The 24,897-nt window shown below is 59.3% G+C and overlaps 4 protein-coding genes across 4 annotated transcripts in view; 3 read left to right on the forward strand and 1 right to left on the reverse strand.

Moving 5' to 3' along the window:
* The window catches only part of LOC311188021 (protein FAM90A27P-like), a gene marked incomplete at both ends in the record, with an annotated part of 56,416 nt that extends 55,126 nt beyond the window's left edge, over positions 1-1,290 (forward strand). Inside the window, 2 exons of the mRNA XM_084259795.1 lie at positions 252-354; positions 1,180-1,290. Coding sequence (XP_084115921.1) covers positions 252-354; positions 1,180-1,290 — 214 coding nt within the window. The remainder of the gene's footprint in view (positions 1-251; positions 355-1,179) is intronic.
* A 1,072-nt stretch (positions 1,291-2,362) lies between these two features.
* On the forward strand, positions 2,363-3,840 carry LOC311188022 (ubiquitin carboxyl-terminal hydrolase 17-like protein 6; the record flags this gene model as incomplete). Its single annotated transcript, XM_084259796.1, is given in 2 exon segments — positions 2,363-2,546; positions 2,549-3,840. Coding segments are annotated over 2 exon segments (1,476 nt in total).
* A 13,535-nt stretch (positions 3,841-17,375) lies between these two features.
* LOC311188023 (ubiquitin carboxyl-terminal hydrolase 17-like protein 6) lies at positions 17,376-18,803 on the forward strand (the record flags this gene model as incomplete). The annotated part of the gene is made up of 1 exon (XM_084259797.1): positions 17,376-18,803. The coding sequence occupies one exon, from the start codon at positions 17,376-17,378 to the stop codon at positions 18,801-18,803; it is 1,428 nt and encodes a 475-aa protein (XP_084115923.1).
* Positions 18,804-23,028: 4,225 nt separating this feature from the next.
* Positions 23,029-24,456, reverse strand: LOC311188024 (ubiquitin carboxyl-terminal hydrolase 17-like protein 6; the record flags this gene model as incomplete). The annotated part of the gene is made up of 1 exon (XM_084259798.1): positions 23,029-24,456. One exon carries the CDS (start codon positions 24,454-24,456, stop codon positions 23,029-23,031), a length of 1,428 nt encoding a protein of 475 aa, XP_084115924.1.
* Positions 24,457-24,897: the final 441 nt, after the last annotated feature.

The following is a 24,897-nucleotide window of genomic DNA, read 5'->3' on the forward strand; positions in this document are numbered from 1 at the left end:
TGATCTCCTGGGGGCCCACGCGGGTGAGGGGGGCAAAGGGCACCTGCACCAGTGGACAGCACGGGGGGCAGCTCAGGTGGTCCATAGGGAGACCGGCGGCACCTAGCAGTGGGGAGAAGCTCCATGGCGGGAGGACAGTGGTGGTGGCCGGGGCCCTCCTGACCGTCCCGGGAGCGGGGGGATGGAGGGGGGACACTGCCCACCCCCTCGTGGGCGCAGGTATCGCTGCTTAACGGCGTTTCTCCCCGCAGGCAGGAGCAGCAGCGGGGCGCCCTCCCGCAGAAGCCTCCCAGGAGCACACCAGGCCCGGCGCAGGGCGGGCGGGCAGCCGCAGCCCCCTGGGACGACGCGCGGGTGAGTGTCCCTGCTCCCGGCCCACCCCTGCGCCGGGGCCGCTGTGGTTCCCTCGCCGCGCGCTGCGCTGCTGACCGGAGCGCGGGGGAGCTCACGTCCCTCTCCCTCGTGTCCCCACAGCACCCGAGCCGGCCCCTGCCCGTCCACCCCACCCAGAAGCGCGGCCAGGACCTGCCCTGGGGACGGCCGCCCGCGAGCTCGCAGAAGACACGCAGCGGCGTCCAGGGGTGTCCCAGCGTCCGGCCCGCCCCGGGGGGCTTCTCACCCGCCGCCCTGAGGGAGATGCAGGGCGGGGCACCCTCCCATGGGCCCCCGGCTCTGGACACACCGTGGGGTGTCGCTCAGCATCAGGCCCTGGCTCCCGGCCCCCACCCCTGGATACACCCCAATCTCCTCGAGGTCCCCTCAGCCTCCGACCCTCAGCCTGCCCTGAAGTGGGGGCTCCAGGGCTCCTCCGTCAGCCCCGAGGCCCCAGGCAAGAGAGCCGCCCCCAGTCCTGCTCCACAGAAGCCCCCGAAGAAAGCCCGGCTGGGCCCGGCCCAGCACCCCCAGGAGGACAGTGAGGGCGCAGACGTGGGGCCTGAGCCAACCCTGCCTCCCCCACCAGGCCTCCCGGAACATGGGTCCTGCACAGCCCCGCTGGCCACCCAGGGGGCCCCAGCCCCCAGCGCTGAGCCCCCGCGCCCTGCCCATGGCCCCGAGCGCCCAGACTCCCGGCCCTGCAGCCCGCCCCGCCCGGCCCTCACCTTGGTCCTCAGCAGACGGCAGCACGGCCAGTGGAGCTGCAGGTTCAAGGCCGCCTGCCCCCCGCCCCCTCCGCCGCAGAGCACCCCCACCCGCTCCAGCCCCGAGGGCGCCGCCCCGCCTGCCCCGCGCAGCGTCCTCCACGAGGATCTGCTGGTGTCTTCCTCCTCTGAGGACAGCGATGGGGACTGAGACGCCCTGGCCACGGACCCTGGCCCGCAGGCGCCCCGAGGATGCCCCATGACAGGCGGGGACCCAGGGACGCCACAGCTCGCTGCCCCGCACCCTCGTGGGTGGGTTTACTGCAGACTCTGCTCACCCGCCGCGAGCGCGAGGCTCCTGTCTGCGGCCTGGGATGGGGGCTCCCTGTGCCTTTGGCTCTTCCTGGAGCGCAGCCATGGGGGGGGGGGCTGTGGCCGAGTCTCGTCTATTAATAAAGTGCCCTGAAACGCACGCGGGTGCGCGACTCTCTTCTCCGCGCGGCACATCGCGCAGCGCTCCCGTTCCCTCCCGCACAGCTCCCTGTGGAGACCCTTAAGAGTCTGGGGCCTCCTGCGAGCTCCCAGAGAGTCTGCTCCTGCCCTTTGCGCCCCGGCCAGAGGAGTCACCCCAGCCCACAGGTGTCCAGAGCCACCTCCGGGCTTCTCTGACTCTCTCCTGTCCCTGCCAGCTCGTGCTGATGCTGCTCTGACATGCGGGGACAGGTGGGGTGACACCAGTGGAGGGTCCGAGCCGCTGTTTGTCGTCCCCAGCCTTATTCGGGTCCCGAGCCCCGGACGCTGAGGGGGTCGGAAGGGGCCTGATGGCTGTCCCTGTCCAGCCGTGGGCAGCTGGGGCGCTGAGTGCCTCATCAGGCCGCACCTGTGCCAGGTCGGGCCCGGCAGACAGGAGGCCGGGAGGGGTCACCCAGCGCCGACTCCCCGTGGAGATGCCAGCCCAGAAGGGCCACGCCCAGCGCTGCCCGGCAGGCCGGTGACCGGTGGGGGTCGGGGGCGGGGCCTCGGCGCGGGGCGGGGCCAGCGGCTATAAAAGGGCGCGGGCCGGTCCTGCAGGTCATTCGGAGCCAGTGGTCCGGACGCGCGCATCCTCCAGTGGCTCCTCTTGACCCCGGCAGGGTAGACTCCGGACCTCTCCCCCGACTCGGAGCTTCAGCCTCAGGACTGGACGCACTCGCAGCCTCTGGACCAGGATTGTGGGGCCCTGGAGCGCTGACCTGCTTCCCCCGAGACAGACGCTCGTCCCTCCGGCCAGGTGCGCGCGCGGCATGGCTCCGGGGCCTGCGGAGACGACCGGCTGCCAGGGCCGCCTCGGGCGCCAGCTGGGGCCCGGCCAGGTGGGGGCCGGGCTGCGCAACCTGGGGAACACCTGCTACGCCAACGCGGCCCTGCAGTGCCTGACCTACACGCCCCCGCTGGCCGGCTACCTGCTGTCCCGGCCGCGCGCGCCCTCCTGACCCGGCGGCTGTCCTGCACACTCTGCGCCATGCGGGCGCACGTCTCCCGCGCCCTCCTGCACCCCGGGGAGGTGGTGTCGCCCGTGAAGGAGCTGCTCGCCGGCTTCCATGCCTGGCGCCAGGAAGATGCCCACGAGTTCCTGATGGCCACCGTGGGCGCCATGCAGGGCGGGTGTGTGAGCGAGCTGGCGGCCGCGCACCCACAGCCCCAGGACAGCACCCTGGTGCGGCGGCTCTTCGGGGGCTACTGGAGGTCCCAGATCCAGTGTGTGCGCTGCTGCGGAGTCTCCACCACGCTGGAGCCCTACCTGGACATCGCCCTGGACATCCAGGCCGCCGACAGCGTGGAGCAGGCTCTGCAGGACTTGGTGAAGCCGGAAAGCCTGGACGGGCCCGACGCGTACCACTGCGCTGCCTGTGGCGACGGGGGGCCCGCCGCCAAGACGCTGGCTCTGCATGCCCCTCCCCAGGTCCTCATCCTCATGCTCAAGCGCTTCGGCGGCCCCACAGGCGGCAAGGTGGCCAAGCCCGTGCGCTACCCACAGCGCCTGGACCTGCAGGCCTTGCTGTCTGAGCAGTGGGCGGGGGCCCTGGAGTACGAACTCTATGCGGTGCTGGTGCACGCAGGCTGGGGGTGTCACCAGGGACACTACTTCTGCTACGTGAGGCCTGGGAAGGACCGGTGGTATCGCATGGACGATTCTCAGGTCACCTCATGCAGTGTCTCCTCTGCCCTGAGCCAACAGGCCTACGTGCTCTTTTACATGCAGAAGAAGGAACTGGACAGGGCCAGCGAGCAGGACTCCCATGGCGGGCCACCCCCAACACTGACCAACACAGGTGTGGACCCGCTCCCTCAGGCCCATCGGGAGCCTGTAGGAGACCGGCCTCCTGCGGTCCCCGAGCCTCAGGAGCCTGTGCGAGAGACCCCAACCCGGCCGGTTACCTTGGACCAGTGGAGAAAGCATCAGGAGCACGAGCGACCCAAGCCTGCCCTCAAGCTCAGGGAGGTGGACCGTGCCCTGCCCGCCGACGCGGTCGTGATCCACCGGCCCAGACAGCCCGCGGGGTCCAGAGCGGGTCCTGCTCAGCACGACACTGGCCAGCCGCAGCCTTCAGCCTGGGCACATGCTGCTCAAGGGCCAGCCCCCGTGGGCAGAGCCCCTGGCATGGGAGGGAGAACCACAGTCACCAAGGGGAAGAACAGGAAGGCCCAGAGGGTCCTGCTTGCCTTCTTGACACCGACTCCCATATCCGGTCATCCAGGCCGAGCTGACAAGATCACATGAACACCCAGCATCCTGCGTGTCCCAGGGGAGGCCCACCCCGCCAGACCCACCCAAACCCAGTGCTCCTCACCCTCAGCACCTTGGGCATGACCCGGGAACGTTCCTTCCCCTGCCCAGCAGCAATGAGATTCCCAAGCGCTCCCCAGCTCCGTGTGGGCCAGGTGCATGGGTCCAGTGGAATCGCACTCCTGGCACGGGGTTCCCTAGTTTTGGTCACACCTGACCCTCCAACTGTGGCGGGGAAGAAAGGGCAGAGCCTTGGCCTGGGCGCAGGTGGCCCACACAGCACACTCAGCCTTGTCCTAGGATGAGTTTTATTGCAAAGCTACTCAGCTGTCCCCAATGTGCCACAGACCAGCTCAGCGGTGGCGGGAGATCGAGACAGTCTCAGGGTTGAGTGAGAACGAGCAAAAGGTGGTCGAAGGAATTAGGGCTTGGGACAAGAAAGAATGACACACAGACACACTCAAGGGAGAGTGAAAATCTGAGTGCGATTTATTGAAAGCAGCCTTCTCTTTTTATACATTTTTACAGTAATTGCTTCATTATGTTTCGCACAGTATGTGGTTAATCATTTATCAAGGTATACGTGAATGCCGTGACACATAACATTACATTTTGCTTATTATTTTTCAAGAAATCAAGAACAAATCAAGAACATTTCATATTCTACCCTCCTCGATGGAGGTTTGTTCTAGATCTTCTGATTCATTGTTATGATTGTACTTTCTTATCATCATTCTATTTTTATATGTCCTATATTTTACTATTTATCCTCATAATTGTGTTTGGCTATATTGTTTACTACAAGTAATAGAACCTGTTTCCCATAATTGCATTCCTTCACTATGAGGCTAGTAACTGGTAATGATTAACAACATGTTTTGGTGGTGCCTCAACAACTCCCAGGCCTGTTTGTTCCAGTTATTTTCCATAGATGAAAAGGTGGGAACCATTAAATCCCCTCGGGGACTGCGCCTGTCTTAGGTTGTCAGAACTTGCTTTCTGATCTTACCCGTCATTGACTGTCCAGTCCAGCACGCAGGGGCAGAGGGCTAATTGTGCCAAAACAGCACAGCCACCCAATATTAATGCGAAATTGTGGCAATTGTAACATTGCTCTCAGGAGCCGCCACACCAATGGAAAGCTGTTCTGCATCCAAGGAGTCGCTCTCCCGAGGCGTGCAGTGCAAGGCGGGAGCAGGAGAGCCTCCCGGCGCCCGTGAGGGACACCTGGCCTAGCAAGTTGGGCGTGTCCCTGGTCAGGAGGCAGCACGCTCCATCCTGGAAGGACCTGAGCCTCAGGAGCCACTGCATGTTAACGGGGTGGTCCCCAGGTAAGGGGGAGGTTCCCTGCCCCACACAAGAGAGGGTGGAGCTGAGCAGGAAGAGAAGAGGAACTGGCAGAAGAGGCTGAGGAAGGAAGGAAGCAGGATGGAGCCAGGAGACCTGGAGGAGGCTCATGGAGCCTAGAGTCACGTGAAGAAACTGCGCTTGTCTTTGGTCGTGGACTGGGTGACACAGATGTGGGTGAGACCCGTGGGGAGGTGACAGTGGCAGCTCTTATCTTGATGTTGATTTTGCTCTTTTCCTTCCGGGCTTGTCCAGTTGTTTGTGACCCTTTTCTGTGGGTCCCCACTGGAAGATGCTTTAGACTTGTGGCAGGCTTTGGGGCCTTGTTCTGGGCCGATCCCATAGGGATGGACTTTTACCCACGAGGGGACGGGTAACTTTGGGTGTTTCATTTAGAAACTAGACTGTTTGCCTTTCCTGTATTGTTTCCTAGTTTTATTAAAGTTCCTTCCCATTAAAGTCTCCTATGTTTTGTGTTGATGCGGCGGATGGCAGAACCCATTTAGAATAGGCAGGTTTGCGGGGTTTGGGCTGCCCCGCTCCATGCCCTATAACACATGGAGTCACCATGGGGTGCCTTCTCCTGCGCCTGTTCTCTGTGAACTCACAACACTGTTTAATGTAGCATGTACGTTGCTTTCAATTAACAGTGTGTGACCAAAACGATACGGTATATACAGCTGAGGACCCCCAAGGGGCACAAAGCATTTCTACCTTCTGAACCTTCTGAGAGGACCTGTTGAGAAAGAGATCCATAGTGGTTTCTGGGTGGCGCCGTGGGAGTTCAGTTCCTGATAGGATTTAGTCTGCTTAGAAATGCCAGAGCAGAGTGGGTGGTGGGGGGAGGGTGAGAAGCACCAGGGCTCCCTGAAGCAAGGCCCCAGGGCATGACTAGTGGTACCTGTGGCCCCCACCTGCAGAGGCACTGCTCCCCTGGGATCACACACCCTCAGCACCTCCGATGGGGACACCCTTGGGGGTGGGGCACCCGCCTGCTGTGTTTTATGGGAGTGGCATTCTTGGCATACTTCTAAGTTCTCTGATAGCAGGCATTGCCTGTAGCCCCTCGTTTTCTCTGAAGAAGGGAGTGTGGGTGGTGGGAGGGCTATCTAGGACTAGATGGAGGGATTGAATCCTGCGATAAAATTAACCTAGTGACATCTGGCAAGAGGGAAAGTGATTTCGAGTGATTTGGGAAAGTTACCTTATCCTTCCCAAAAGATGAATAAAGATCAAATGTACCATACGTGACATGTGTGTGCCCATTGTTTTTTTAATCAGAATGTGTTTATCATTTCTTGCAGATGCTTTTGCCCGCTACTAAGACATGTAATTTTTGTGATGATATTTGTCATGGTAAAAGTTCTGAGTAGTGTCATGAGGATCGGGAGCTGAAGATGGGGTGTCCTTCGTGACTCAAATGTCTGCACCTTCCTCCCTAGTTGGCCTGTTTGGGTTTTGCTGCTTGCATTCTGCAGAAATCGATGATCACGGCCATGGGTGCTCCATTCTGGAGACCAACAGTCATTAGAAAAGCGGGGGAAGTGATCAGATCATTGTTCGGGCCATAGCCAAAGCCTGCACTCAGGGCCCGGGTGTGGGCTGCTGCTCCCTTCCAAGCCGGGCCTCGTAATTCTGGAGTGAGACACCGTCTCTCCCACTCATACTTATTTACTTTGCTCATTTATATCAGACAGAAAAGTTTCAGAATTAAAGCACAGTAGCTTACGCTGTCTTTCAACAGGGAATCTGATGGGGCCTCCCCCAAGGTGCAGCCCGCAGCCTCTGCAGCGCTGGTTAGATCCCTGGCCTCCAACGGGGGGGCGGGGAATTTCTCACAAAACATACAAAAAAAAAAAACAAATGAGCGAAAACAATCACCAACAAAAACAGAAACAAACACTCACAAAAACAAACAAAACCAAAAACGAACACTAACAAAAATTAAAGAAACAAACAAACATAAACAAACAAAAACAAAACAAACACTAACAAGAAATAACAAAAACAAACAAAAATAAACAGAAACTAACAAATACAAACTAACAAAAACAAACAGAAACAAACACCAACAAAAACTAACGAAAACTAACAAACACTAACAAAAACTAACAAAAACAAACTCACAAAAACAAACAAAAGCAAACAAACAGAAAAAAACAGAAACAAACAAAAACAAACACTAACAAAAATTAACAAAAAGAAACACAAACACAAACAAACAAAAACAAACAAAAGCAAAAACAAACAAAACCACAAACAAACACTAAAAGAACTAACAAAAACTAAAAACAAAAACTAACAAACACAAACAAAAACTAACACAAACAAACAAACACAAACAAACAAAAACAAACAAACGGACACACCCGGGTATTTCCATGGCAGGTGCCTTGATCAGGCACTTTTAAAAAGCTTCTGGGCACGAATGGGCACCCAGAGGGCCCCCAGGTACGGGGGAGTGGAGGGACCAGGGCGCACGGGAGGCGGGGTGCAGGGGGGAAGGAAGAAATAGAACGCTACATAAATGAACGCCCCCAAAGGTTAACAGACCTGAACACAATTGTTGATGGGAAGCAGAGGCAATTTGGCTTTAAAATCTTGTTTCAAATTCAGAAAGCCCGGAAGGCGACTGAAGCCACAGGCACATCCCGGGGATTCCCGGCCAGGAAAGCCTGGTGCTAACTGTCAGCGCCTGATCATTATCAGCTGTTGCCAATTAAACTGAGAGGTTCCCTTCTTACTGTCCGCTTCTTACTGTCCATTCCCCTGGGGGCAGGAACACAGCAGGGGGATCTACCTGCTCTTGACAGAAGTGCCCGTTGCCCGCAGCCATCTGCGGCCTCTGGTCCACGGCAGTGGCCTCGTAGCCACGCCAAGAATGAAGCCCTCAGCTCATTTCCACCTTAGAGTTGAATAAACTGAGTCACAAAAAGACTGAGTACCATCTCCTGGACTGTGACGGTGGAAATGAGAACCCATGAGGTCTGTCTCCAGGGTCTGGACTTATTTGTTCCCTGAAGCCCTTCTTCACACTTCTCTTGTCTCTGCCTCTCCAGCCAAGATACCAGAATGTTGAATTTTAGTTCCTCCTCCTCACATGACTGTTTCCACCCTCGCTGCACCATAGAATCGCTTTGGGGGGGGGTGTTTGAAAACAGTGGCTTATCACTGTGAGGCAAGACTGTTCACTCACAGGGTCTCGGGATGTGAGTGGGGACGGTAGCAGTTGGGGAGAGCACCCACCAGTTGAGTTCTCTCTTGGAAGCATTTCCCCTTGAGGCTTGAGTTCAGTTTTCAGGTTTGTTCAAAGGGGACGCATGTGCAATTCCTTTGTGAGAACTTTCATTCTGCAGTACGTTGCGGGCTTCTGTGGTGTGTGATAGCTTAGGGGGTGCAGCTTGCCTGAGAGCTCTTGGCAGAGCTGCTGTGGAAGGAGAAAGCACTGGCGGGGAGCTGACTGGGTGCGGAGCTAGGACTCACCCAGTCAAGGTACTGGATGTGGTCATGGGACGATGAACTCCCGCCCCCACTTAGCCCAATTCAGAGGCTTCATGGAGAAATTCAAGGAGTGTTCTGTGGCCTGGAGGTTCTGAGCTACCCCTGCCTCTGGCCTGCAACTGTCCCCACAGAGACGGGGCTGGTGCTGACGCAGTGGTGGACATCAGTGTCATTGGTACTGCCCCCCCCATGACCTCGCCAAGCCAGGGCCATGGCACACTGGAGCAACCAGGCACCTGTGAAGGATCTTGTGTCACCCGCAGGCCAGGACAGAGAGCGCTATGTCAGTGAGGAGAGAGGATGTGTGGGGATGAGCTGTGTGGAAGGAGCTGCTGGGAGAGACTCTGAGTTGGGCTAAAAGTTAGGCCCACGTGCCAAGGAGCGCAGACCTAAACAGGTGCCTACAGCTGCATAAGGACAAGCAGATCTTCAGCTCACTAGACTTTTTTAGCAACACGGTTTACTCACATCTTTACAAATCTATTGCAAACTTTAATTTCTTACAAAATTCTGCATACTCCCAGCATCGGTTCAGTATTCCCAGACCACTTGACTATCTTGGCGATTTCACCCTATCCCTCGGAAATTATGTCTATTCTTAATTATTTGCTAACTTGCATATTAAAAGATTCTTAGAGTATTTTTCTCCTAGATTTCCTTATCTGATATGAAATCTAGCTGAAGTTTTCTCCTCCTTGGTTTTTGGACTACCGTCTCCTTGGTTTGAGAACCTTCTTTCGTGACACTGAGTGCTCTGTACAATCTGACTCCTCCTATGTGCCACGGAATGGCTCTGGGAATGAGGGTTCTGTTGGCTTCTAATTGAATCGCTTCTGTGTGAATTGCTTGGTAATCCTCAAGCACATTCATCGCTCACATCCTGGGTTAGCAGTGACTCATTCACTGAGCTTTCTTGTGCCTAAGTGACTCGTGCTTGGCTGAATATTTGTTCACATGGATGACACTCCCAGGCGGTCTGACCTGTGTCAAGCCTCTAGTGTGTTTCAAACGTACAAATGTGGCTGAAGACAACCTCATTCTTTCTATGTACAGTAGGAGTTCTCTCAGGTCATCGAAGGTCAGGCCAATGACTGAAGGTTTTGATGTCATACGTGTGTATTCATGGCCACATACATGTGCATATGTCAAGTTAGAAAGACTAGAGGATCTTCCACATCAGTTGCAGTATCCCTTCAATGTATGAGTCTTTGGTGTGTTTAAACATTAAAGCTATGGTTGACGTCTCTTAAATATAATGAATCATCATTGTATGTCATCTCAGGTCAGAATATTCACTAAAAACACTCATGTTCTCTCCATGGTGGATTCCCTCGTGTTGTCTAAGGGCAGAACACTGACTTAAGGATTTCCCACACAGCTGACATTCATACGGTTTCTCTCCAGTGTGAATCAGATTGTGCTTTCTAAGGTCAGAGCTTTGAATGAAGGCGTTCCCACAGATGCAGCATTAGTAAGGTTTCTCTCCAGTGTGAGTCATCTCATGCCGTCTCAGACTGGGGCAGGTACTGAAGGCTTTCCCGCACAGATGGCATTCACAGGCTTTACCTTGACTGTGAATGTGCTTGTGCTGATGAAGTCATAGCCGGCCACCAAGGGATTTCCGACACTGCTTGCTAATACAGGGTTTCTTTTCCATGGGGGCCGATAAATGTTCGTTCAGTGTGGAGCAATAAGGGGAATCTCCCATAGTGTTACATTCAAAGGGAATCTGCTTTTGGGAAGGAAAGGAAAGGCTATTAATGGTTTTCCATATACATCCATACATTCATTATTTTTTATATATATATATAAAATCATTTAGTGATGCCCTTCAATTAAAATCTTTCCAGTGTTAATTCCTAACGAGTTGCACAGATGTCAGCACACAGGGCCTGGGCCGGTCCCCCCAGGGAGCCAACGGCCGTCGCCCACGTGACCGTTCCCTGGGAGACGTGGAACATTGTCATCGACTGGAAAGGTTTGTTCATTGGGATTAAGAAGCACATTGTCTCCTTCTGCTTCTATGCACCCCAGACACGGCCATGGCAGGGGGGCGGGGTTCGTTGTGCTCGTTGAGTAACAAGCGTGGGCACGACCTGGCACGCTCAGGCCTCGCTGCTGGGTGACGTCTGCCCCCGTCTCACTTTTAAATCCATCCCCTGTGTCCAGGAGCCCCGGGGGTTGGATGGTTGAGCTAGGCCCCGAGGATGGGATTTCGCCTTCCAGTAATGATCACCAGCTGACTGAGGGCTCTGCTCTGTGCCCTCAGCCAGGGGAGCAATTCACGGGCAGCTGAAGTGTGTGTGGATGGACGGCTGCTGGGAGGCCGAGTGCCTTTCCTTTGAGGGGAAGGTCGGGGGCTGCAGAAGTGAATTTGCGCCGCTCTGCTGCAAAAGAAAGAGTAAAAATTGATGCTGAGCAGCAGGTATGGACATGAAGGCACGATGGTGCCCCGGCCTCGTCTCCACGCAGGCACCTCCCTGCCCCGCCTCCAGCACCGCTTTCTGGGTTCTCTGACACCGTCTGTCCCCTTGGGAGGCCGTGAGCGTTCGCTGGCCTCTGCAGCCCCAGCACCTGGAATCAGGTGGAGGAAGTGGGTACTCACAGATAAAACAGAGGAGATGGCGCGCTCGGCCTGGGCCCACAGGTGCTGGGGCTACATCAGCCCGGCTCACACAGATGCCTGGGCTTGGGGCCAAGATCCTGGTCTCTGGGGTAGCAGGACAGCCAGTTTACTGTGCCTCAGGGCGCCACTGCCCCACACTCCTCTCCGCGGTACAGACGGGCGCGCTGAGAATACCGTCACCCCCGAGCATCAGGTCCCACGAGGACACGGCCTCTGCTGTCACACTAACACTGCCAGGTGCCCGCTCGGCAGGCCAGGTCCCAACCCCAAAACCCACCTCCCCAGCACCCCCCCCCCGCCCGGGCCCAGGCCAAGAAGATCACAGCTGTAACTGTGTAATGAGAGAAAGTCTCCATAACAGAGAAGAAGTGTTACTAACACAACACAACCAGAAGGACACAAGGGTCGCCATGCCAACGGTAAGTGGGTGTAAGTCCTAATCATTCAAACTGCAGATCCAGCAATAAGGTAAGGTGCCTGCAGGAGTGTAATGGAGTTGGAATTAAGCACTTTCTGGGGAAAAGTTTGGTAGTTTGAAATCAGTGAAGAAATTAAGCTCAAAATAAATGAGCTCAAGGCAAAACCTCAGTTCTAAAAATACAGTCAACTGCATCAACATTTCTCATGGTAGGAATATAATATCTCAAAGGATAATATTGTCTGCCTGCAGGTGAGTGACCCAGTACGTGTTGGAGACGAGCCCTAGAGACTGTCACGCCCAGGTTGCTAGTGGACAAATGAAGGCAAGGACATAGGCTGGCAAACCATTAAGAGTCTTTTTTCTCTTCTCCCAAACAGTCACATCTCACTCCAGAGGCTCCCGTTGGACACATTGACGTGGGTGACGAGTTTACTCACAGAGCTGAGTTCAATCAATGTGTTTTAATTCGCGTGGGACAAAAGACTCATATCACAACAGGGCATGGAAAATCACTCCGCAAAGACCTGTCCTTTGAACCACACAAACAATTTGACACTAGAGGAAATTTACGTGAGTGCCACGAGTATGGGGAGCTCCTTCGTCCTTACCTTCACCTCAAGAAACACAAGACAACGCACCCTGCAGAAAAAAACATGTAACTGTCATTGAGGTGGGCACAAATGTTTGCAAAGCTCTGACCTTAGAAGCCTCAATAACACCCAGACCCGACGACGAGGTAGCAGAGCACACGCACGCCATTCGCGTGAGAAAGTGTTCAGCCACAGCTCTTACTGTGAACAGCAAGAGAAAACTCACACTGTGGAGAAACCCTCTAAATGCCGCGCATGTGAGAAGGCGTTCAGTCATTTTTCTTACCTTAGAAGCCAGGAGAAAATCCGCCCTGCAGAGAAGCAGGATGCCTGTCTACAGGGCAGGAAATCCTTCAACCAAAGCTCTGGCCTTAGCCAGCACAACAGAATTCATAGTGGAGAAACACCACACAAGCGTCTGCTCTGCGGGGAGGCCTTCCATCACGGCTCTGAGCTCCGGCGCCCCAGCAGAACACACGCAGGCGAGAAACCCCACGAGGGCCGCCGCTGCGGAAAGCCTTCAGTCAACGCGCTCACCTTAGAAGCCATGAGAGACCCACCCTGGAGAGCGGCCGCACGCGTGTCTGCTGGGCGGGAGAGCCTTCAGCCACCGCTGAGCCATTTGGCGACACCAGGGGACCCAACCCTGAAGGGAGAGTCTCTCAGGCCTGCAGGAAGTCACCTGCCTGGTGGACAGTGCATGATAAAGCAGAAGCAAAATCCAGTCCCAGCAGGAGTATTTAACCCTCCAAGGGCTCTCACCCTGCATGAATCAGCACTGCACTCCTGGGGTGAGCAGGGAGGATCCTCCCACTCCCACACTCTGCCGTCAAGAGGTCAGGTTTGCAGGTGAGTTCTCCCAGGTCAGAGCAGTGACCGGTGGTTTCGCACATGCACAGATGTGCTGTCAGGGTGCCGCTCGCCAACCTGACATCGCAGGTGCAGGCACGCTGCAAGCAGAGCTGTGGGGACGGTGTCACCAACAGCTCCAATCTTTGACATGTCTGGAGGACTTGTGCAGGGAGCACCTCATTCTTCCAAAATTATTTCCGTCCTGGGCAAGCTCCGCTCGGGAGAAACGCTAGTCTCACAATCACTGTGAACGAAGATTCAGCCACCTGCCAGCCTGACGTGCTCAAGAAAAGCCATCGAAGGAGCAAAGGTTCAAACAGCAAGAAGAGGATAAAACACCTCCGGGTATAAAAGAGTCTTTGAAGCAGGACGAAGAGTCCCGACAGACAGTTCAGACTGGGGGACTGTCCCATGTAAGATCAACAGAAATTGTTGATTCACGGAGCATCTCTGACAGGCGTCTGGGTGAGGCGATTCCAAACACCCCGGTGTCATGGAGGAAGGGAAAACTGAAGGAATTCCCTACATTTGGTCAACACTGAGATTCTAACAATGAGGTAGCAAACCTAAAAGCAGCATGGAAAACTCTCCAGCGAGATTGCACGTAGGAAAAAAGGACATCAGTGAGCTGAAGGCAGTGGCTGAGGATGTTGAATGAAGAAATTTGTAGAAAATTTAACCTTTTCAAAACAATGCAAGCTGTTGCAAATGCAGCTCACAGCTGGCGTGAGGTCATCTCCGGGCAACCCCTCTGTGAGGCTTCCTCCCCAGGAGACGCACAGCCCTTGCTGCATGTCTCCTCCTCCAAACCCGCGTCCACCCTTAGCAGCCCGGCCCTCCTCCGGCCGCCCCGCCGCCCCCTCTCACTCTCCAAGCCTTAGAGGCAATTTTTAGCCCATCAGGCCAGGGGCAACATTCACCAAGTCTTGTTTAAAGATGTGGGTGGCATCTGAGCATCTGTCTCTGGCCCTGGGGGCAGCCTGGAGCCACCACAATGAGCAGCACCGTGTTCCCGGCCTGAGAAAGGTCCTTGGCGTCGGACCCGCTTCTGACTGGAGATAAATGGAGGCAACACGTCATAGCTCGCTCAGGGAGCCCTGCCCGGCCGAGCCACAGAGGCGGTGCCCCGGGCAGTCCTGAAAATTGTACTCAACTAAGACAAAGCCCCCAAACTACCAGCTCCCTGGGAGCGGCTGGAAACGACACACATAGTGTCACAGCGCAATGGGGGCTCCTGGGAATCGCTCTCTTGGAGGAGCTGCCACCGCAGGGCGGGTGGGGGTGGGGAGCACCAGGGAAGCTGAAGGGCGGCCTTGGGGCAGGTCTCTTGACACCTTTCTGGGGGCGTGGTCACCCCAACTCTGCACCTGGGCAGGGACCCCGAGGGGGAGGAGCACTGGGCCTGAGTGCCCTGGGCTTGGGCGAGGGAGGGTCTCTCTGGCTTCCCTGTGGGGTGAAGCAGAATCGGGACCAGCCTGGGCTTCACTGTGTGAATCTGGGGGAGTCCCTGGGGTGGGCCCAGGGCGTGCGGAGGGCGCCCTACCCCGGCGCCCCACCCCGCGCTGACATGTGGCCGGGGTGGTGGTGGCCGAGGGATCGTCGGGCACCTGCCCCCGCTTGTTTTGAGCCGAACACGAATCAGTTTCCTGCTCTTAGTAAAGTCTTTGAAAGTGAAATTTGTGTCGGGCTTTACCTTCCACGCGTCGCGAGTGCGTTGGCACACATCCCCCCACACTCACTCATTTGCACACAAGAGTGTGTTACTGAGAGTGAAGAGGAACTGGTGAGACACCGTCTTATTAGAGTCCAGCCCCCAGCAGGAGGCTGCCCGGTGCTGGCCGTCCCAGGCTGGGCAGGGGAAGGACAGGGCGGCTCCCGCGGCCGCGGCTCCAGCGCTCTGGAGGCCCGGGGGCAGCCAGCCCCCTGAGGGAGCCCCAGCGCACGCCCGGGAATCCTCGGGGTCTGTCTCCCCCGCTGTCACGGGGTCCCCGTGGCTCAGGACGTCGGGGTTGAGGAGCCGGGGTGGGAGGGAAGGGGCGGGACGACAGCCGGGCGCAGCCATCTCGCAGCTGCAGCAGGACAGCCCGGCGCCAGCCAGGCCCTCTCCGAGCTCCGGGCCGGGCTAGTGAGGACACAGCGCCCCCCTTCCCCAGGGCCCCCCTTTTCGTCGGCACGTCATGCCCAGGACCTGTCATAGCGACTGGCCGCCTCCCTCGCCCACCACCCCCGCAGCACAGGGTGCGATGGAAGAGGAAAGTCAGGGGACACACCTGGGCCACCCAACGCTGCCCCATCCCCAGCGACCCCCCTCCTGGGACGGGCCGGGGTTGATCCAAATACCTGCAGGCCCGGCCCGCGCCTCCTTTATAGCCCCTGGCCCCGCTCGCCCTGAAGCCCCCGACCCCCCCTTCCCGGGTCACCAGCCTGCTGGGCAGCGCTGGGCGTGGCCCCTCCAGACCCGCATCTCCTGGGGAGTCTGGCGCCGGGTGACCCTCTCCGTGGGCACCCACGACCCCCAGCCCTAGGCGTCCAGGGCGCCCTGAGAAAGCGCGGTGGGGCTTGGGCTGACCTCTGTCTTCACCCCCTGACGGTCATGAGGCGCCTGCTGGGACGGGCGCACCTGGGCGCACCCCGGAGCCCCGGGGTGATGGGGACACGCTCCGGATTCCTGAGCGCGCACGGGTCTAGGGGTGGGGGCTGCAGTGGGTCTGGGCAGAGCCGACGCTGCTTCCCCCCAAGGGAAGCCCGAGAGGACGCGGGGCCTCGGCCAGATTTCAGGGAGTTCGGGTCGTTCATTTTCTGAAGCCTCGAGAGATCAAAGTGACCCACTGCCAGGGGTGCGGACCCAAGGGCTGCCTGCCCACCCACTTCCTTCCTGCCAGCGCCCACGGGGGGACAGCCCCGGCCACAGCTCCCCCCAACCCGAGCCCTCCACGGAACGGCGGCAGCCCAACCCCCCCACATCCCCCCAGCCACATCCCGGTTCTGAGGGCAATATCCCAGGGGCCACTCCCAGAGGCAGGTGCCAGAGGTCACGCCCTGGGGCCTCTCCAAGGAGCGCTGTGCCTCCCTCCCTCCATCACTGCCCCAACCCCCTGGGGCGGGGTTTGTGGCTCCAGGCGTCCCCGGGCCATGTGGCCACACCCAGCACCTCCGGCTGCAGGGGCCTCCCGGGGACCGCGGTGGACACTGAGTGGATCCTGTCTGTCCCGGCCAGCGCCCGCCCCACTGTGAGGATGGCGGGCCCCGAGGGGCTCTGTCTCCCCAACACCCGCTCTGCATCTTCCCACCTCGCAGGCCCAGGCCAGGCCCTCGGCTCGGCGTCTGGACCTCCTGGGACCCGATCAGAGAAACCTCGTCACGACTGTCTTGAGTGTGCAATTTCCCTTGAAGATATTTTTTAATCCCGAATCCTTGGGAATGAATGATGTAGCCGCCTGTGTCCATCCCGCGGGCTGCTCCTGAGTGCAGCGGGGCCTCCTGCAAGCTCCACGAGAGTCTGCTCCTGCCCTTTGCGCCCCGGCCAGAGGAGTCACCCCAGCCCCACAGGTGTCCGGAGCCAACTCCGGGCTTCTCTGACTCTCTCCTGTCACTGCCAGCTCGTGCTGATGCTGCTCTGACATGCGGGGACAGGTGGGGTGACGCCAGTGGAGGGTCCGAGCCGCAATTTGTCGTCCCCAGCCCTATTCGGGTCCCGAGCCCAGGACGCTGAGGGGGTTGGAAGGGGCCTGATGACTGTCCCTGTCCAGCCGTGGGCAGCTGGGGCGCTGAGTGCCTCGTCAGACTGCACCTGTGCCAGGTCCGGCCCCGCAGACTGGAGTCGGGGGGGTGTGACCCAGCGCCGGACTCCCCGGGGAGCTGCTGGCCCGGAAGGGCCACGCCCAGCGCTGCCCAGCAGGCCGGTGACCTGTGGGGGTCGGGGGCGGGGCCTCGTCGCGGGGCGGGGCCAGGGGCTATAAAAGGGGCCCGGGCCGGGCCTGCAGGTCATTCGGAGCCAGCGGTCCTGAAGCGCGCATCCTCCAGCGGCTCTTCCTGACCCCGGCAGGGTAGACTCCGGACCTCGCCGCGACTCGGAGCTTCGGCCTCAGGACTGGACGCGCTCGCAGCCTCTGGAGCAGGCGCGCGGACCCGGGAGCGCTGACCTGCCTCCCCTCCAAGAAGCCGCTCGTCCCTCCGGCCAGGCGCGCGCGGCATGGCCCCGGGGCCTGCGGAGACGACCGGCTGCCAGGGCCGCCTCGGTCGCCGGCTGGGGTCCGGCCAGGTTGGGGCCGGGCTGCGCAACATGGGGAACACCTGCTACGCCAACGCGGCCCTGCAGTGCCTGACCTACACGCCCCCGCTGGCCGGCTACCTGCTGTCCCGGCCGCGCGTGCCCTGCTGCCCCCTGCGGCTGTCCTGCACGATCTGCGCCATGCGGGCGCACGTCTCCCGCGCCCTCCTGCACCCCGGGGAGGTGGTGTCGCCCGTGAAGGAGCTGCTCGCCGGCTTCCATGCCTGGCGCCAGGAAGATGCCCACGAGTTCCTGATGGCCACCGTGGGCGCCATGCAGGGCGGGTGTGTGAGCGAGCTGGCGGCCGCGCACCCACAGCCCCAGGACAGCACCCTGGTGCGGCGGCTCTTCGGGGGCTACTGGAGGTCCCAGATCCAGTGCGTGCGCTGCTGCGGAGTCTCCACCACGCTGGAGCCCTACCTGGACATCGCCCTGGACATCCAGGCCGCCAACAGCGTGGAGCAGGCTCTGCAGGACTTGGTGAAGCCGGAAAGCCTGGACGGGCCCGACGCGTACCACTGCGCTGCCTGTGGCGACAGGGGGCCCGCCGCCAAGACGCTGGCTCTGCACGCCCCTCCCCAGGTCCTCATTCTCATGCTCAAGCGCGTCGGCGGCCCCACAGGCGGCAAGGTGGCCAAGCCCGTGCGCTACCCACAGCGCCTGGACCTGCAGGCCGTGCTGTCCGAGAAGAAGGCGGGGGCCCTGGAGTACGAACTCTATGCGGTGCTGGTCCACGCAGGCTGGGGGTGTCACCAGGGACACTACTTCTGCTACGTGAGGCCTGGGAAGGACCGGTGGTATCGCATGGACGACTCTCATGTCACCTCCTGCAATGTCTCCTCTGCCCTGAGCCAACAGGCCTACGTGCTCTTCTACATCCAGAAGAAGGAACTGGACAGGGCTAGCGAGCAGGACTCCCCTGGTGGGCCACACGCAACGCTGACCACCACAGGTGTGGACCTGCTCCCTGAGGCCCATCGGGAGCCTGTGGGAGACAGGCCTCCTGCGGTCCCCGAGCCCCAGGAGCCTGCACGAGAGACCCCGACCCGGCCGGTCACCTTGGACCAGTGGAGAAAGCATCAGGAGCACGAGCGACCCAAGCCTGCCCTCAAGCTCAGGGAGGTGGACCGTGCCCTGCCCGCCGACGCGGTCGTGATCCACCGGCCCAGGCAGCCCGCGGGGTCCAGAGCGGGTCCTGCCCAGCGCGACACTGGCCAGCCGCAGCTTTCAGCCTGGGCACATGCTGCTCAAGGGCTAGCCCCCATGGGCAGTGCCCCTGGCATGGGAGGAAGAACCAGAGCTACCAAGGGGAAGATCAGGAAGGCCCAGAGGGTCCTGCTTGCCTTCTAGACACCGACTCCCATCTCTGGTCGTCCAGGCCAATGTGACAAGAGCACATGAACACCCAGCATCCTGCGTGTCCCAGGGGAGACCCACCCCGCCACAGCCACCCAAACCCAGTGCTCCTCACCCTCAGCACCTTGGACAGGACCCCGGATTGCTCCTTCCCCTGCCCAGCAGCAATGGGATTCCCAAGCGCTCCCCAGCTCAGTGTGGGCCAGGTGCAGGAGCCCAATGGAATCCCACTCCTGGCATGGTGTTCCCTAGTTTTGGACGCACCTGATCCTCCAACTGTGGCGGGGGAAGAAAGGACAGAGCCCCGGGCTGGGCGCAGGTGGCCCACACAGCACACTCAGCATTGTCCTAGGATGAGTTTTACTGCAAAGCTACTCAGCTGTCCCCAATGGAAACCTGTTCTGCATCCAACGAGTCGCTCTCCCGCAGCGTGGAGTACAAGGCGGGAGCAGGAGAGCCTCCCGGCACCCGTGACGGACACCTGGACCTAGCAAGTTGGGCGTGCCCCGGGGCAGGAGGCAGCGCGCTCCATCCTGGAAGGACCTGAGCCTCAGGAGCCAGTACATGGAGTCACCATGGGGTGCCTTCTCCTGCGCCTGTTCTCTGTGAACTCACAACACTGTTTAATGTAGCATGTACGTTGCTTTCAATGAACAGTTTGTGTCCAAAACGATACGGTACAGCTGAGGAACCCAAGGGGCACAAAGCATTTCTACCTTCTGAACCTTCTGAGAAGACTTGTTGAGAGAGAGATCCATAGTGGTTTCTGGAAGGCAGCGTGGGAGTTCAGTTCCTGATAGGATTTAGTCTGCTTAGAGATGCCAGAGCAGAGTGGGTGGTGGGGTGAGGGTGAGAAACATCAGGGCTCCCTGAAGCAAGGCCCCAGGGTATGACTAGTGGTAGTTGTGTCCCTTTCCTGCAGGGATCACACACCCTCAGCACTTCCGATGGGGTCACCCTTGGGGGTGGGGCACCTGCCTGCCATGTTTTCCGGGAGTGGCGTTCTTGGCATACTTCTAAGTTCTCTGATAGCAGGCATTGCCTGTAGCCCCTCGTTTTCTCTGAAGAAGGGAATGTGGGTGGTGGGAGGGAATGTGGGTGGTGGGAGGACAGCCTGGCTCCGGCCCGGCCCGCTCCGAGCTCCGGGCCGGGTGAGTGAGGACACAGCGCCCCCTCTTCCCCAGGGCCCTGCATTTCGTCGGCTCGTCATGCCCAGGGCCTGTAATAGCGACTGGTCGCCTCCCTCACCCACCACCCCCGCAGCACAGTGGGCGATGGAAGAGGAAAGTCAGGGGACACACCTGGGCCCACCGAACATTGCCCCATCCCCAGCGACCCCCCTCTCTAAATACCTGCAGGCCCGGCCCGAGCCTCCTTTATCGCCCCTGGCCCCGCCCACCCAGAAGCCCTGCATCGCCCCACTCCGGGTAGCTGTCCTGCTGGGCAGCGCTGGGCGTGGCCCCTCCGGACCCGCATCTCCTGGGTAGTCCTACGCCTGGTGACCCTCTCCGTGGACACCCACGACCTACGCAGTTCTCGGCGTCCAGGGCGACCCGAGAAAGCTCCGTGGGGCCTGGGCTGACCTCTGGCTTCACCCGCCGACGGTCATGAGGCGCCTGCTGGGATGGGCGCCGAAGGGCCCCCCCGGGAGCCCTGTGGTGAGGGGGACACGCTCCGGATTCCTGAGGGCTCGCGGCTCTAGTGGCGGGGTTCGCAGTGGGGCTGGGCTGAGCCGACAATGCTTCCCCCCAAGGGAAGCCCGAGAGGACGCGGGGCCTCGTCCAGATTTAACGATGATCGGGTCATTCATGTTCTGAAGCCTCGATAGTTCAAAGTGACCCACTGCCAGGGGTGCGGACCAGGGCCGCCTGCCCACCCCCTTCCTTCATGTGAGCACCCACGGGGGACAGCCCGGCCACAGCCATCAAGCTCCAAATGGTCCTGCAAATAAAACCCAAAATGACGTCTCCACGGTCCATCTTCCGGGGTCCCTTAAATCATCATCCTACTGTGGAACCCTAACTGTCTCCCCACGTCGCCCACTCTCAGCAGGAAGCAGTCATTGATCAGACCTAAGTCCCTTTTCCCTAACTGCAGTTAGGGCTCCATTTGTAAAAGGGGGGAATGAGACAGGGCAAGCTAGGGTTATTAGGCAGTTTTTAGGGACAGTGCAGGAGAGGACCTCTGAAGAATTTAGGGAGGCTTCAGAGATAAGGACAACCAAAGAAATAGAACCAATTCCATTAGGAAAACAAACACCCCAGGACCACGAATAATATTAATACTGTTAATGATGGTCCTGGTTTTCTTCAGGTGATAAAGGGAGGCGGAGATTGGAGAAATGGAGAGTGGTTTAATTTATGGTCACATTAGAAGGGCAGCTGTTTAACTTCAATGCAGGGATGCCCATCCAGAGGACGGGGCCATACATTTAAAGATGCAACTAATGGGGAAAGAGAAAGCTGTTAGATAAGGAATGTGAAGATCCCCACTCAGTAGCAAATTGAGTGAGACAGCCGAGAACTGACCAATCACAAAGAGACTGGGGCAGCTTTAGAATAATGAGGGAAAAAAAGGTACATATTCCCTAAGACACGACTCTACTTTGGCTTCCTTGCCCCTCCCAGGCCTGGTTCCCACTTTATTTCTGCTCTTTTCCTCCTCAATAAACTTTTTCTTTCTATAAACGAACGTGCCTCTTCTCGCTTGCTTGCCTGAGCGTCTGCGAAGTTCCTGCTGCGGCTTCGTGAGACACCAACCCTGGGGGGTCTAGCGGCTGGGGCTCAGCACTGCCCTGCAGCCTGGGATCCGTTCCTGGCTGGAGGACTAGACCTGACAATTCCGGTATCAACACTACTCAGAACTTTTACCATGACAAATATCATCACAAAAATTATATGTCTTAGTAGCGGGCAAAAGCATCTGCAAGAAATGATAAACACATTCTGATTAAAAAAACAATGGGCACACACAAGTCACCTATGGTACATTTGATCTTTATTCATCTTTTGGGAAGGATAAGGTAACTTTCCCAAATCACTCAAAATCACTTTCCCTCTTGCCAGATGTCACTAGGTTATATTTATCACAGGATTCAAACCCTCCATCTAGTCCTAGATAGCCCTCCCACCACCCACACTCCCTTCTTCAGAGAAAACGAGGGGCTAAAGGCAATGCCTGCTATCAGAGAACTTAGAAGTATGCCAAGAACACCACTCCCATAAAACACAGCAGGCAGGTGCCCCACCCCCAAGGGTGTCCCCATCGGAGGTGCTGAGGGTGTGTGATCCCTGCAGGAAAGGGACACAACTACCACTAGTCATACCCTGGGGCCTTGCTTCAGGGAGCCCTGATGTTTCTCACCCTCACCCCACCACCCACTCTGCTCTGGCATGTCTAAGCAGACTAAATCCTATCAGGAACTGAACTCCCACGCTGCCTTCCAGAAACCACTATGGATCTCTCTCTCAACAAGTCTTCTCAGAAGGTTCAGAAGGTAGAAATGCTTTGTGCCTCTTGGGGGTCGTCAGCTGTACCGTATCGTTTTGGACACAAACTGTTAATTGAAAGCAATGTACATGCTACATTAAACAGTGTTGTGAGTTCACAGAGAACAGGCGTAGGAGAAGGCACCCCATCGTGACTCCATGCACTGACTCCTGAGGCTCAGGTCCTTCCAACATGGAGCGCGCTGCCTCCTGCCAGGGGGCACGCCCAACTTGCTAGGTCCAGGTGTCCGTGACGGGTGCTGGGAGGCTCTCCTGCTCCCGCCTTGTACTCCACGCCGCGGGAGAGCGACTCGTTGGATGCAGAACAGGTTTCCATTGGGGACAGCTGAGTAGCTTTGCAGCAAAACTCATCCTAAGACAATGCTGAGTGTGCTGTGTGGGCCACCTGTGCCCAGCCCGGGGCTCTGCCCTTTCTTCCCCCGCCACAGTTGGAGGATCAGGGGCGACCAAAACTAGGGAACCCCGTGCCAGGAGTGGGATTCCATTGTGCCCCTGCACCTGGCCCACACGGAGCTGGGGAGCGCTTGAGAAACACATTCCTGCTGGGCAGGGGAAGGAGCATTCCGGGGTCATGTCCAAGGTGCTGAGGGTGAGGAGCACTGGGTCTGGGTGGCTCTGGCGGGGTGGGCCTCCCATGGGACACGCAGGATGCTGGGTGTTCATGTGCTCTTGTCACATTGGCCTGGACAACCGGAGATGGGTGTCCATGTCTAGAAGGCAAGCAGGACCCTCTGGGCCTTCCTGTTCTTCCCCTTGGTGGCTCTGGTTCTTCCTCCCATGCCAGGGGCTCTGCCCACGGGGGCTGGCCCTTGAGCAGCATGTGCCCAGGCTGAAAGCTGCGGCAGGCCAGTGTCGTGCTGGGCAGGGCCCGCTCTGGTCCCCGTGGGCTGTCTGGGCCGGTGGATCACAACCGCGTCAGCGGGCAGGGCACGGTCCACCTCCCTGAGCTTGAGGGCAGGCTTGGGTCGCTCGTGCTCCTGACGCTTTCTCCACTGGTCCAAGGTGACCGGCCGGGTCGGGGTCTCTCGCGCAGGCTCCTGGGGCTCGGGGACCGCAGGAGGCCGGTCTCCTACAGGCTCCCGATGGGCCTGAGGAAGCGGGTCCACACCTGTGGTGGTCAGCGTTGGGGGTGGCCCGCCAGGGGAGTCCTGCTCGCTGGCCCTGTCCAGTTCCTTCTTCTGCATGTAAAAGAGCACGTAGGCCTGTTGGCTCAGGGCGGAGGAGACACTGCATGAGGTGACCTCAGAGTCGTCCATGCGATACCACCGGTCCTTCCCAGGCCTCACGTAGCAGAAGTAGTGTCCCTGGTGACACCCCCAGCCTGCGTGCACCAGCACCGCATAGAGTTCGTACTCCAGGGCCCCCGCCTTCTGCTCGGACAGCAAGGCCTGCAGGTCCAGGCGCTGTGGGTAGCGCACGGGCTTGGCCACCTTGCCGCCTGTGGGGCCGCCGAAGCGCTTGAGCATGAGGATGAGGACCTGGGGAGGGGCATGCAGAGCCAGCGTCTTGGCGGCGGGCCCCCTGAGGCCACAGGCAGCGCAGTGGTACGCGTCGGGGCCGTCCAGGCTTTCCGGCTTCACCAAGTCCTGCAGAGCCTGCTCCACGCTGTCGGCGGCCTGGATGTCCAGGGCGATGTCCAGGTAGGGCTCCAGCGTGGTGGAGACTCCGCAGCAGCGCACGCACTGGATCTGGGACCTCCAGTAGCCCCCGAAGAGCCGCCGCACCAGGGTGCTGTCCTGGGGCTGTGGGTGCGCGGCCGCCAGCTCGCTCACACACCCGCCCTGCATGGCGTCCAAGGTGGCCATCAGGAACTCGTGGGCATCTTCCTGGCGGCAGGCATGGAAGCCGGCGAGCAGCTCCTTCACGGGCGACACCACCTCTCCGGGGTGCAGGAGGGCGCGGGAGACGTGCGCCCGCATGGCGCAGAGCGTGCAGGACAGCCGCCGGGGGCAGGAGGGCGCGCGCGGCCGGGACAGCAGGTAGCCGGCCAGCGGGGGCGTGTAGGTCAGGCACTGCAGGGCCGCGTTGGCGTAGCAGGTGTTCCCCAGGTTGCGCAGACCGGCCCCCACCTGGCCGGGCCCCAGCCGGCGCCCGAGGCGGCCCTGGCAGCCGGTCGTCTCCGCAGGCCCCGGAGCCATGCCGCGCGCGCCTGGCCGGAGGGACGAGCGTCTGTCTCGGTGGAAGGCAGGTCAGCGCTCCTGGTCCCCGCGCCTGGTCCAGAGGCTGCGAGCGCGTCCAGTCCTGAGGCTGAAGCTCCAATTCGCGGCGAGGTCCGGAGTCTACCCTGCCGGGGTCAGGAAGAGCCGCTGGACGATGCGGGCATCGGGACCGCTGGCTCCGAATGACCTGCAGGCCCGGCCCGGGCCCCTTTTATAGCCCCTGGCCCCGCCCCGGGCCGAGGCCCCGCCCCCGCCCCCCAGGGTCACCGGCCTGCTGGGCAGTGCTGGGCGTGGCCCTTCCATCTCCCCCGGGAGTCAGGCGCCGTGTGACCCCTCCCCGCCTCCCGTCTGCCGGGCCCCGACCTGGCACAGGTGGGGCCTGACGAGGCACTTCGGGCCCCAGCTGCCCACGGCTGGACA

Source organism: Talpa europaea (genome assembly GCF_964194135.1).
Source record: "Talpa europaea genome assembly, contig: HAP1_SCAFFOLD_117, whole genome shotgun sequence".
NCBI classification, from domain to species: domain Eukaryota; kingdom Metazoa; phylum Chordata; class Mammalia; order Eulipotyphla; family Talpidae; genus Talpa; species Talpa europaea.